General features: G+C 38.3%; 1 protein-coding gene across 1 annotated transcript in view; it reads left to right on the top strand.

Moving 5' to 3' along the window:
- Nucleotides 1–14,092, top strand: part of PDE4B (phosphodiesterase 4B) — a 618,793-nt gene that overhangs the window by 103,253 nt on the left and 501,448 nt on the right. The window contains exon 2 of the mRNA XM_065885940.1: nt 9,816–9,928. Within this exon, the coding sequence (XP_065742012.1) occupies nt 9,887–9,928 (42 nt within the window). The 5' untranslated portion in view covers nt 9,816–9,886. The remainder of the gene's footprint in view (nt 1–9,815; nt 9,929–14,092) is intronic.

The raw sequence follows: 14,092 nt of genomic DNA on the forward strand, positions 1-14,092 counted from the left end.
AGTCATTGCCAGAATTAATATCCCATTAATTCAGTTAAGCCAGTAAATGGCACACCATTAATTCATTTGAGGTCCTCAGAAGATTCCTCACATTTTTTGCATCTTTCTCATAGGAAGTCTGTAATGATGTAGTATTTATATTTCTGAGGAAGGAGCACACAGAAATTGTGTGTGCTTGCTTGCTTAAAATAATAATGAAGTTTGTTATTTCTGTCTTCTTCCCAAGAAAAGAAGACTTTTACACTGATGATGAGCATTTGGGGTTTTTGAGCCTAAGAAGAAGACTTTGACCAAAATCTCATCTATCTCCCACATGTTCCATGAAACATGTTTGAAAAGCATTATACTGGTGGACAATTTTAAAAAGCCTTAAGACATAGCACTTGTGAATGAACATTAAGAGTATTCTGCATGAACTTAAAATTATTTTAGGTATTGAAGCAGAGACCTAATTTAGAAGAAGAAAATACTTGTGAATTCTTGCTCAAGCATAGGAGAAAGCAGAGGCAAATTATTATGCCATTTTAGCTGTTTTAGATCTACAGTTGTTTCATAGTCCAGGTTTTTCAATTTGATGTAAATTTGTATGAGATTACATAAAGGAGTAGCTTTTCATAGGCTCCATACGTTCTGTAAACTACAATGCAAAATTACGTATTCTTACAAATAAATATATAATTATGATGAATAGTATGAATAAGAAAAAAGTAATGATGTGATAAGGCCCCGTGACACGTAGGGGAAGTCGGTAAAGTATTTTTTGAAGAAATGATCCGTAAGCTGAAGGCTGAGGAATGAGTTCACCAGGCAAAATGGAGAGATTATTACAGCGCAGGAACAGTCCTGCGGCAAGGAAGCCATGTTGGGTAAACCCTAAATGCAGTTTGGTTAAAGATAAATGAGTTAAAGGGGATAGTGATGTGGAGTAAGGTGGGGAAGCGAGTAGAAGCCAACACAGGAAGTTGAGGCTGAAAAGGCAAGCTGGGACCGAATCTGTAGGGACTGGTATGTCACATGAAGGGTTTTGGCTTATCCTAAATGTAACAGGAAGCCATGAGGGATGTACAGCAGGGAAGTTTATAAGGAACTTTGCATTTTCAAAAGATCATTCTGGAGAATAGATAGAGGGGGAGCAGAGGGCTTCTTTCTTTGTCCCTTAGTTACAGTACCTGTAAAAGGACTGGAACCTCTTCTGTGAAGCTTTCCTTGATGATTTTTACCCATAGAGGTGGCCTTCACTAATTTGTTCACCTAATGAACCCATTGTTATTCCTGTCACAGCACTTATCACTCTGCTCTGTGAGCCTGATGCGTGCCAAGGAGGCATAAGTATTGCAGAATGAAAAACTGTTGATTCATCTCTCTGAAGACTAGACAGTGGACATTTTAAGGTTGAGGATTATGTCATATTCATCTTGTATTACTCACAGCATCTAGCAAGTCTCTGTCACACACTGGGTTCTCAATGGATTTTGTTGCTGCTCTTGGGAAACTGAAGGAAAAGAAGTGTCATTATTTATTTTGGGTGGAAATGGGAATTTTGGATCATAGATGCAATTTAATTTGTTATACTATCATTGAAATTTGGTAACATTAATTGGGGTCTTAGAACAGCTGTAATAGGTTTGTGAAAGTTACTAAGTAGCTATGAAGGTAGAATTAAAATATTTCAATTTGAGCCTGAGCACATACCCCACAAATACTTAAGGGAACTGAAGATCCTTCATCCATACTGGCCCTTTACATTTGTTTGTAGACCTTCTATGGTTCACTTCAGGAGGTAGTAAAAATTCCTCATGCTTCCTAAATCTTCCTGATCACATCATCACTTTGGTACAATGATAACTCTGAGATGGAAGCCCTCAGATGTTGAGAGAGCTTACAATATCAAATTGTTCATTGATCTGAATATACGGCTTGAATATGTCATTTGAACATAGGGCTTCTTTGTTCTTTCCCTCTTAGTTAAGAGGCTGAAAAAACAAAGCAGTTTATATAATGTCTTATGGCACTTTAAACTATAAAAAATTAATCAGTGTACCAGTTACTTTTTTTAGAGTAGGAAAAATAATTCAACACTTAAAAAATTTTCCATTTAGACTGTTTTTATTGGAGAGAAACTCATTAATAAACCCATTGAGGCGTTACAGTATTTATACAAGTAGAAACATGGGAATAGTTTGTCACTTTCTCTCTGTTCTGTTGTTGTCAGGAATTGACATTCATCCAAACAAATTGTACGGTAAGAATTATTTCTTTCTTGTCAACATGTGTATTGATTTCAAGTTTGTGTTCTATTAGTAAGTTATAAGGAACACATTTTATAGTAGAAATTGGTTTTAAGTGGTTGTTTAGGAGACATGTTTTACTCAGAGCAGAATTTAGCTTAGCTACTTTGCAGTCTGACAACTATTAAAAGAATGCCATTATTTCTTTGTTACTTATAATTCTCTCAGGCTAAGCTAATGGTTTAAGTTCATATTAATTTTTAATACTTCTCAATTCTTATCTCAAAAGCCCTTGATGCTTATTGCCTAATTAAACAAACATTTTTCTCTCCCAGAAATGCCATATCTAAATGTTGGGTGCTTATAGTCTTAAGAAATTTTACATAAAACATGTCTTTTTGTATTACATACACTTTTTTTTTTATCACTTGTTTTTTGCTCTCCATTATTTGCATCCCATTACTAGAGTTTTTGGGAGGAAGCACATTTGTCTCTCCTTTTTATCTCCCCAACAGTCAAATCCAAAATCAGCTCTAACTGGGCACAGTAGCCCTGAGTTTCTGAAAGTGTGATGAGACCAGTAGATATAAACTCCAGGGAGGACTTTATATTTTCTGTATTGACTTCTGGACATGTTTATCCATTTGCTGAGTCTAGAGAGTTGGTTTTATGGTTTGTGTTTACTTATGCTAGTTTCCTGGAATTTCATTAGATTCATAGAGTTTGTGGATAATTATACCACAGCCCTTTTACAAGACCCAGAGCGAGGTTGATAGCTCTGCTAGGCAGCTGTGGGGCTGTGAATGCGGATAACACGTCGCACTCCTCTTTGGCCAGCATTTCTTCCTTCCAGTCATACTCCATTAGATCCTAGCCCAAAACAGAAAACCCTTATCTTCTTGAACTAGACTTTATGCTATTTATTTTAAAAGGTTAATATCCACCGGTCTAGTAAAGAGGTTCTTAGACATTTGTACTTTATAAATCAGTGAAATTTCCAGAGAACTAGAGGAATGACATAGAAATTGCCGATGTCTAATTTTCTCAATTGAGGCCATTAAGAAACAGAAGAAAGAAATGCTCATGCCGCATTACATTATCATCATCATCTCAAAAATGGACATTTTCACATCTGAAAGAATGATGAGTAGGACTTTCCCTGTTTAAAAAAATGGGGACTGTAACCCTAAACAGAGGACCAAGAGCCATCCAAATATCCCACATTCTCCAAGGAGAGCTGTATGTAAAAGTGCTCGGGCAGCTCCCTCTGAGAGGGAGCCAGGTGGGTTCTGACACCAGTCATCACCCCAGCAACCTTCCAGTCCTCATATAAACTGACTCTGGGTGGGGGTAGGATGGTATGTGAAGAGGTGTTGGGGAGGTGAATTGTTGGCCTACTGAAGATGAAGAACCACTTCTAGAGATTGGGGGTGCCGTCAATAAAAAGAAGGTTAGATTCTATGTACTTTAGGGAAACAAAAGGGATGTAATATAATAAATTGATTACATAAATATGAATAATGAAAGTGAAAACAGGCCAGCCAGGTAACACAGAGATTAGTGAAGCAGCTACCACTCCTAGTGCCGAGGGAGAAAGAGAAGGTAGTACTATGAGAGTCTAGCAGTGGAAAGGAGGGGTCACCACCTTAGGAGCTGGAACCACCAAGGGGTGGCTCTGCTCACTTCAAAGCTAGTGAGCAGACATCTGATGGGGTATTTTATGGCTGCTTCTGGGTCTGCCTGGAGGGAGGGCCAGTGTTGTTTATGCTCCTGATAAAAGGAAGAGAGTCCATTCTCTCCAACTCTCTTCTTCCACTTTCCTCCTCACGATTCCTGTTGTCAGCACCTAAAGGAAGCCAGCTGGGAAGAGAATTTGTGAAATACGGTTTGCAGTGTCTCAACCCCAGCGTCACAGAGCAGAGTAACTGAATGGTTGGCTTTGGTCTGAAAGACAATGATAAAACAACTGACACAGTGTCTCATTTCTCCATTGATCATTTATGCAGAAGAATTTCTGATTGGTTCTTTATGTCCCCTTGAGCAAGGGAAAGGGGAAATGGAGAGAGATAGCAGGGCAGAGAGAAGAGATGGCAGCAAAGAAGCTTAACCTTTGCCACTTGGGGTAACAAGGATGCTTGAGCTTATTCTGGATAAGGACATTGTGGATTGAGCCATCTTGTCATTCCTTTAATCAGAAGAATAGACTTGCTCAAGGGAACCTTACCAACAAGAGTTTCAATGTGTACCAGTGGGGATGGGAGCTGAGGAGATGAGAAAGGTTATTTTTTTTTCCCAGTGAAAGCTCCTACTTACCCCTAAGAAGAGAGCCAGCATTTGGACACCTGCCTTAGAGAGGGCATCAATATACAGTCTCTTTTTGTCAGAGAAGCAATGACACTTAACAGAGGACTGCAATTAAATGCCCAGTTATGTACGAGGACTTTCCTTTTCATTAACTCTTCCACTCTGCTGCAGTGTGGAAACAGCTAGAACCTAAAGAAAAGAGGAGGGAGGAGGGATAAAAGAGTAGACTATTCCTTCTGGCCATTCCAAGTCCTACACACCGGCCACCAAGTGGCCCCACAGATCCTGGCCACTGAGCAGAGAAAAGGGAAGGAGAGGGGATTTAAAGCAGTTCTAAGTTATGGACTCAATTTGAGCTGCTGTTAAGGAAGAGGAAAGAGATTTAACATTGCAGATGGAAAACAGTTATTAGAGAAAACTTAAAACATGTGCAGAATGTTCAATAAATCAGTTATACAAAAAACAAAATGAAACTTTTTTGAACATCATCTCAGAATAAAGGGCAATCTTTAAACTGGAAAAAACAACTTTCTTAAAAACTCAAAGTATTACCCTTATTTTTTTCATCTCTTCAGGGTTTGGTCATTTCATCATGGTTTATATCCATAATGTAGGATTTTAGAATGATTATCATTATTCATTGAACTTTCTGTCAATCAGGGATTACTAGTACTGATAACTGAAACCTGCCAAAGGAGAAATTTACACTATAGCTATAGCAGTCAGTCAGGGTCTTTTTCCTCATTTTAGCTTTTATATCTCTGTGGAGAAAGAGGGAAATACATAATTATATGAAGAATACTGTAGTCTTAGAAAATAACAGAATGTTGTGAAAGATTAACATAAGTTTAAAAGCATCTTTTAAGTGGTGAAAGATAAAACCACAGGAAAACTATTCATATATGCCAGGAATGGAATTTATAGTCATCATACTTACTCATAACTTTGAAATTCTTAGAAACACTTTGTTTTAATGAACCAAATGGCATTCTACATATTGAGAAGCAAATTTTGCTAATGGAAGAATAATCTCAAATTAAGAGAGCCTGACTTCTTCTCTTGTTTACATTTGCCTTAAATTTGAGGTGCTTAAAAACGTCAGTATCTTTTAAAAATTACTGCTTTTTGTCCTTACATGATTAGGGAGCATGATTCCAGAAAACCGATCAACTTAATTTGTATTCCAGTATCAGAAAAATAAATAAAAATCACTTCGTTCACTTCTACCTTGAAAAGATGTGAATAAGACCCAATCAGCTGCATAGTGATTGGTTAAGAGACTTGGCCTTAGAAATAAAGTTCTAGTCTAAACCAGCAGAGTGTGTGACTTTGTGCGTATTTTATTACTGTTCCGAGACTTGATTCCCTCACCTGTTGTGATAATTGTGCCCACTTTATTTGGTTGGCTGCTCTAATGAAACATAATTGAACTCTTATATGTATATTATAAACTGGTACCAGATAATTTTTCCATCCATGTTAGCCTAAACGAAAGGCAACTGACACTAGCAATCAGCAAGAACATGGCATATATAATCTCTATTCTTCTATTTCATAATATTATAACACAATATATTATAATGTTAAATTATATTGTATACTATTATATAACAATAGTATAATACAATAATATAACAATGTAATATTAAACATGTTATAACATTTCTCTGAACTCCCAAACAGAATCACCATTGCCACCCATGAGTGATGACATAAAACTATTTCTGCCTCACAAAAGCAATGTGAGATAATGCCTGCTGACCTTCTTTTCTAAAAGCCATAAAACCATTCTAGAACTCCAACTAGATTTTACTTATTCATTCTCTAACAGTTATTTATTGAGACTCTGCTTTGTGTCAGTCGCTGTACGAGGCACTGAGGGAAGATATTTTAAAATTGCCCTCTGGCTTTGTAAAGTTTTTGGAGCAAATCTGTTATCAGTCAGGGCCCCAGCAGGAAACAGCTTGCACTCGCACAGGGAGTGAAAGAGAATTTAATGTAGGTACTATTTACAAAAGGTGTGGACAGGGTTGAGGATAACCACAAAGGCATGATGCAGCACCATGAGGCTAGCAACGGTGGAAAGTTGCTACCAGCCTTATGTCTGAAGGGTCAAGTGGAGACAGTAGTTAATGGAACCCAGGGAAACCTATCTCCTTAGAGAGAGGTGACTGCAGGAGCTGTGATCTAGAGTAGAGGGCTTTTGCCACTATTACACTCTAGCCAACAGAGAGGAACCTTTCTTTCCTCCTGTCTTCCTGCTGCACTTCCCAGGAGCCAGAGGGACTCAGTCTGTGAGGACCAGCCTCCTAGGGCACAGCCAGGATGGAGAAGGTGTTGGAGTGGATCTTGAGGGGCAAACGTAAACTATCTAGAAAACAATCTCTCCTCTCTTGTATTTGGTTTTATCGGTTTGGCCAAAAAGTTCGTTCGGTTTTTCATACCATCTTACGGAAAACCCGAACGAACTTTTTGGCCAACCCAATATATAATGGATGCTGGGTTTTATTTCTGAATGTAAAAGTAATACATTTTATTTTATTTTTATTTTTTTTGGCGGCACGTGGGCCTCTCACTGTTGTGGCCTCTCCCGTTGCGGGGCACAGGCTCCGGACGTGCAGGCTCATAGGCCATGGCTCACGGGCCTAGCCGCTCAGCGGCATGTGGAATCTTCCTGGACCGGGGCACGAACCCGTGTCCTCTGCATCGGCAGGCGGACTCTCAACCACTGCGCCACCAAAGTAATATATTTTAAATGTAGAACATTTGGACAACTTCCTTGTAACTTGAGATCTTGCTTTTTCCTAGCCAGGACATGCTCCCACTTGGAGGCACATGAATTTATCCAGTCATCTCTCACACTCAAAGTGTTTTAAAGCATGTTTATTTTCATGGCTAAGACCTCACAAAAATACTGTTGCATGCCCCAAATCTACTGATGTTACCCTGGAACATGTCTTTCTGCCTGCCATAAATTTCCTTAGCATGGCATCTTCCTGCATGTGTCACACCCTTAGTACATTAAATTCTTTCCCATATTTTTGCACACCATATACTTTTCTATTATCTCCACTAAACAAATTCTACTTATTATTTAAGGCTAAAAAGAAACGTCATTTCCTTCCCAAAGTCTTCCCTGAAACCTAAGCATTTAACATTTAATTATATTCTTTGATTCACTCATTTTACAAACATATTTGAGAACCTACTCTGTACCAAGTGCACATTTAATATATGTAAGTCTTCCCTGCCAGACTAGACCTAAAATTCTTGAGGGCTGGGTTTGCATTGAGCTTCATCTGGATCCTAGAATGCCTTGTTCACGTCTAAGAAGCTATAGCTAAGGTCTTACTCTTCATTTCTGCTGGGGAAACTTGATCCTTGTTTCTCCCTGCTGAAGACAGCCTAGAGATTTTTACTCCAGTTGTGTTGTTTTATCCTATTTTTAAGTGCATTTCCTGCCAAGCAAAATGGATCATTTTCTTGGCTCAGAAAAGAATACATCACAAACATTTGGAAAATATGAAAAAGAAAGAAAAACCTCCAATAACTCATATAATGTTCACGGTTTTAATTTTACACAGCTTCTTTAGTAATTTTCTATGCTCATATTTTTACAGAATTATTCTGATTGGGGATATCTAATCCTATATCCTGCATTTGAAACTTACATCTTTTAATCTTGCTTTTTCTTTGCTTAGGAGTATAAACATTTTTTTTTCAGGTTTGGCCTTAGAGAGGCACTCAAGACTGAACATAACAGATAAAATGCCTGTTATTTGTCGACTTTTGTTAAGTTTCAAGCAGCCTTTGAGTAAAAAGCTCTAAAATTCTGCCTATTCTTCTTTGGTCAGTGTTAGAGGAGTTCAGTAATTGTAATCATTCCTTGGTGTATGCTGAGGAAATTCTTTTCCTTGGCATATTGAACTGAACACCTGAAAGGCCTGTGGGGTTCTCTCCCTAGAAGACATAAAGGCAAAGTTTCTCCCTCCCCCCACTCTCTTATCCACTCTGTCAGTTTCACTGCCAACTCCTGCATAATGTCATCAAATTATGTGTTAGAAATTCAACCCTGGTTTCCTGGGTGATGGGACAATGCCACTACTTAGTATTCCTAGTCACATAGCTACAATTCCATCACGCTCTTAATCTATATATATCTTCATGTTCGAGAAGCAGACTTTTCAAATCAGGCATGTATTAAGAATTTTAAATGTACAGAGTGAGAAAACATAGGAGCTTCTTGAGCTCAGCATCGATGCAGGCCATTTTTGATGTTAAGATCTTGAGAATCTGTCATGTGGACCAACGCTTCTTGGATTCAATGGTTTCTATACTGTACCTTTTCCAGTTCAATTCTGCAAACTCAGAATTCTTCATATTCTCTTTTAGACTACTGTATGTCTGAACTTTAAACTTGGGCCTGTTTTAATACCCTGAGTGTTCATAAACCAGTGACTCTTTTTCCTCTGGAGCTGGCACAAGTGGGGTGCATCCTTAAATTTTGGTAACGTTTTTGAGGTTCTTTGTTGCTGTAGTGGCTTCCAGTGATCTACACAAAACAAATGTCATGAACTGCAGTATCTCAGCTTCAGAATGGCCAAGTTTGTGTGATTTAAACCAGGGAATACTAGCTCTTTCTAACTATTGGTTGCTAAAATTCTCTGTGATGAATACTTGCCTATGTACTTATATGTGTAAGAGGTTTAAACTGATGGTACCATTGAAATTAAGATTTTTTTTGGTCATGCATATTTTTGTATTGGTTTTCTTTCTTTTCCTGTTTTCTTTGACAAGAGAATCAATGGATCATATTCATTAAATTCTAAATCTGCCATGTTTTAGCTCTGTTACCTTGGCCCAATTATTTTTCTGATCCTCTGTTCTCTCATTAGAAAAAATAGATGAAAATAATCTCACAGATTGTTATGGGGATCAAATGAAATATTATATGGGAAAGTACTTTGTAAGTTTAAAGCCTTTCACTAATACATATTATTTCTGTATTCTTAAGGATCATTGATTATTTGGGAGCCTAATTGTTATCCTCTATTCTTTTTCTCTCCTCTCAAATATCTTTGCACTGATGTCTTGGATTTTTGCATTTTGTGAACCTCTTTCCTCACATGGTAGATTTAATTGGCTTGGTAAATTGTGATATTTACTTATACACGTGCATTGTGTACATTCAAATATTAGTGTGGAGAATACGACTAAGCTACTTATTTGTATTTAAGGATACCGAGCTGTTCTTTTTTGTGTGTGTCTTGTTTTCCCCTGCAGGTCTTAAAAATTGTCAGCAAAGCTGCACTGAATAACAGACACCCTAAAAGGGGCTGCTGTTCCCCTTTATAATGAAGAAAAGCAGGAGTGTGATGACAGTGACGGCCGACGATGTAAGTTCCAAACATCAGAGTTGCCGATTCCACCCACTCTTTGCTCAATAAAGAAGTCACTCCATAATTCTGTTCCAAGGGCAGGCAAGGTTGTCTAATAGTACCACTGCCTCTAGGTGCTTCTGTGACCTGGACATTGCCAGCCCTTGGACCCAACACTCTGCATGCTAGGCAGCAGGCACACTGCCCTCTCTGCAGCTTGGAGATGGGCTCAGTTTGAGCTTTGTGATTTTCATTTACAAAACCACCAATCTGTGGAAATTTTTCTTTTCACCCTGTTTGCATTTCTTTTTTTTTTCCGCTACGCAGGCCTCTCACTGTTGTGGCCTCTCCCGTTGCGGAGCACAGGCTCCGGACGCGCAGGCTCAGTGGCCATGGCTCATGGGCCCAGCCGCTCCACGGCATGTGGGATCTTCCTGGACTGGGGCACGAACCCGTGTCCCCTGCATCGGCAGGCGGACTCTCAACCACTGCGCCACCAGGGAAGCCCCTGTTTGCATTTCTTGATGACTTTCTTGCACACTTTTATCCAAGTTCAGCTGATCCTTGAGTCATCTCCTATGGTGGGGTCTTTGACAGCTGTTTGAAACCCATCCTCTAGGACTTGGCTCAAGTGTGGGCCTCAGACCAGCAGCACTAGCGTCACCTGTGTATTTATTAGAAATGCAGAATTTCAGAACCATCCCTCAGACTTAAAGTTCAGAATTTATTCCCAAGGTGATTACATATGTACATAATGTACATATGTAAATTTCCATTATCTTCACTAAACAAATTCTACTTATTATATAAGGCTAAAAAGAAACCGCATTTCCTTCCCAAAGCTTTCCTTGAAACCTAAGGATTTTAACATTTAATTATATTCTTTGATTTACTCATTTTACAAATATTTTTGAGGACCTACTATGTACCAAGTACATTTTTAATATACGTAAGTCCCAGGCTGACTACATATGTACATTATATTTGAGAAGCTCTGCTCTGGGTCATTTGAAGAAGTCTGTAGACTCATCATTTTTAATAGCTTTGCCTCTTGGTCAGCTGATATTATCTTTTTTGCTTTCAATTGACCAGTCCTCCATTAGTGTGTTTTTAATTGTCCAGTGTTTACTCAGGACATTGAGCCAAAAATTATATGCCACTAATCAGATGTGCAGAAGGAAGGAAGGGAGGGAGGAAGGAAAAATAAGTCATTTTCCTTGCTGTCTGTAATAGCTCATCTTGTTAAACTTCTATTTCACAGATGGGGGAGGGGCTGGGAGGAACTTGAACTTGGTAATTAATAATGTAAACTGGTATCTTTTGAGTAAATGCCCAGTTTATGAGTATTTCTCCAAGTTCTTACTCCTTCCCTTCCATGTAGGCAAGTGGGAAAGCAACATTAATTGACATTGTAGTCACAGGTGTGTGGTATTGTCCTTGTCTTGTATTTCCACTGGTTCTTACTGTTGTCCTATTGAGGAATAGCTCATTTCCCCAGATATTTGGTTGTCAGTCTCTGCCCTTGATCCAGTGTGCTTAGGCACATGGTAGGTATAAAAGGTGATGAGTGCTCTCAGCCTGAGCAGGGGACCTTCTCAGCTCGCTGTAAATTTGACCTTCTCCCCTGCTGCCTGGGCTCTTCACCTAACCTTTCAGTGGAGCTCTGATTGTTTAAAAGACTCAGCTTTGCTTTCTGTGCAGCCCTTACCTTTGGGCTGCTCACCCCATGAACCTCTGGTCCCTTTACCTTATGCTGCGGAAAACCCCTTGAAGAGCAAGCTGAGGCTAATTCTCAGTTTCCTTCTCTGTCCCTATCTGGGTTTGTAAGAACTTCTAGGACCTGCAAATGCAGAGTGAGACTTAGTTGTGCCATGAGGCTCTCACCCACCAAAGCGCACTCCTTTGCCATTGCCTTTTCTACTCTTTTGTGTTGAGACACTTGGTTAGTGATCTAGTCTCATCGCCTGTGCCATATTTCCTTTTCTTCTTTCCCCCTTCCCTGCTCCTTGACTACAAGGGAACTGCCCTTAAGTCATATTCTAAGTCCTCAGTACCAGTGGTACAAAGCTGTGTTCAGACCTTCATGCTCTGGTTAGGATATCTAAGGGGAAACTTCTGGAATTTGGAAATTCTGTTTCTCTTAAAAAAAAAAAAGCTTGGGGTTGTCCCATAATACTATTTGTATACTGTGTGCTCCAGATTCTATTTCTTTGGAAGAATAAAACTAAGCAATGCATCCTGTCTATAAAGGATGATCAATGATTTTTTTCCTTTTCATTCTATCATTGCAGTAATAATCCTAATCCTCTCTAAGGTAATGGTTACCACAATCAAAAGACAGGGAAGGTTGCATAGAAGAATGTACAAAAAAGAAAAGCACATTTGAAGAATACTAACCCCACCTAGACTGGTGGGGTTAGTATTATTACCTAGATTTGCACTGTCCGACATGGTAGCCACTAGCCACACGTGACTGTTAAGCACTAGTACGAATGGGGAGGTGCTGTAAATGTGAAATGCATCTTGGATTTTGATTACATAATAGTACAAATAGAAAAGAATATAAAATATGTTATTAATAATTTTGATATGATTACATGTTGAAATGACAATATTTTGGATATACTAAGCTAAGTAAAATATACTATTAAAAGTAATTTCACCTGTTTCCTTTTTTTTTACTTTTTTAATGTGACTACTAGAATATTTAAAATTATACATTTGGCTCCCATTTGTGGCTTATACTTTATTTCTGGTGGACAATCATAACCTAAAACTTTTCACCATGCACCTCAACCTTTCCAGTATAGTACAGAAGATCATATCAAATGTTACACACAGTATCTCTTCCCTTACAACAAAAGCAAATTGGCAGGTATTATATTTTTTCATACCACACTCTGAAGAAAGGTTCACCCTTAAGTCAAGGATATTTTATTATATTCTCATTATTTCAGCTCAACAAACAGTTACTCAGTGATTTAAATATTCACCTAATATTAATTTAGCACCTATTATACACTCCACACTGGTTAGGTTCTAGGGATTAGAGTCCTTGTCCCTTTGTAGTTTATATTCTAGGGGGGAGGGCGTACATCAATCAATAGATTATAAAATAATCCCAGCTATGATAAGAGCTGTGGAGAAAAATGAAGCTGGTCAGGGGGCAAAAAATGGTTGGACGGTGACAAGAGGTGTTCATAGAAGGATAACATGAAGAGAGGAAATATGGACAGTGAGGACATATAAGCATTGAGGGAGTGAGCCCTGTGAAGACCTGGGGGAAGAGAGTTTCTGGCAAAGGGAACAGTGTGATTTCCAAAAGTAACATTCAAATTAATGTTTTTTCCCCCCACATCTTTGATCTGATGTGTGGTGTAGTTGGCCAGTATCATGCTGATTAAAATAGGAAAATAAGTCCAAGATCACCAATTCAGTAGTTTAGAATTGACTGAATTAGATTTTGCCTTTGAGGATGTTAGCAAATTTGGGGCAGTAATTATGAGTATGAATTAGAAAGTTTGAGGTAATTATGAATAACTCAACTTAGGTTAATGTGTTTGGATAACAATGTTACTGTTTTTAGTATTTAACTTAATTTCTAAAAAGCTATTCCATTAAGCTCTTTTGTGGCAATGCATTTGCACATTAACTGAGGTCTTTTGAAACAAATTCTTCAAAGAATGGCTACAAATCTGTAAATTCAAGCTTGTTGGCAAGTCAGTATGGGATATATTTTGTGATAGGTGTGACTTTGTTACTTTTCAAATAACAAGTACCAAATAAATACCCATTTAGTTTATTCACTGCAATTAAACCTGGCTGGTAATATTTCCATTTCTAAAAGAGGAAAAATATCCAATAACTTTATTATAAGACTGTTGTGGTTGGTGGTTTAACTAAGTGACATCCTCCTTTCTGTTCTTTGGTACAGTGTTTCTTGTATGGGTGGTAAAGTATATGCTTTACCACCCATACAAGAAACACTGCTTTGCTTTCCAGATAATCAGTGCTTTCTTTACATGAATATTTGGAACAAACTGAGTTATAAAAGTTCTGACTTTTGGTTTGTTCTTGAATCTCTTTAGGAAGACTTTGTCTCTCCTAAGACTTCCTTCCACACACACACACACGCACACACATATAAGTGCTAGGCCTACAGTAGATTTAATATAACCAGTT

This window comes from Phocoena phocoena, chromosome 1 (genome assembly GCF_963924675.1).
Source record: "Phocoena phocoena chromosome 1, mPhoPho1.1, whole genome shotgun sequence".
In the NCBI taxonomy this organism is placed as follows: domain Eukaryota; kingdom Metazoa; phylum Chordata; class Mammalia; order Artiodactyla; family Phocoenidae; genus Phocoena; species Phocoena phocoena.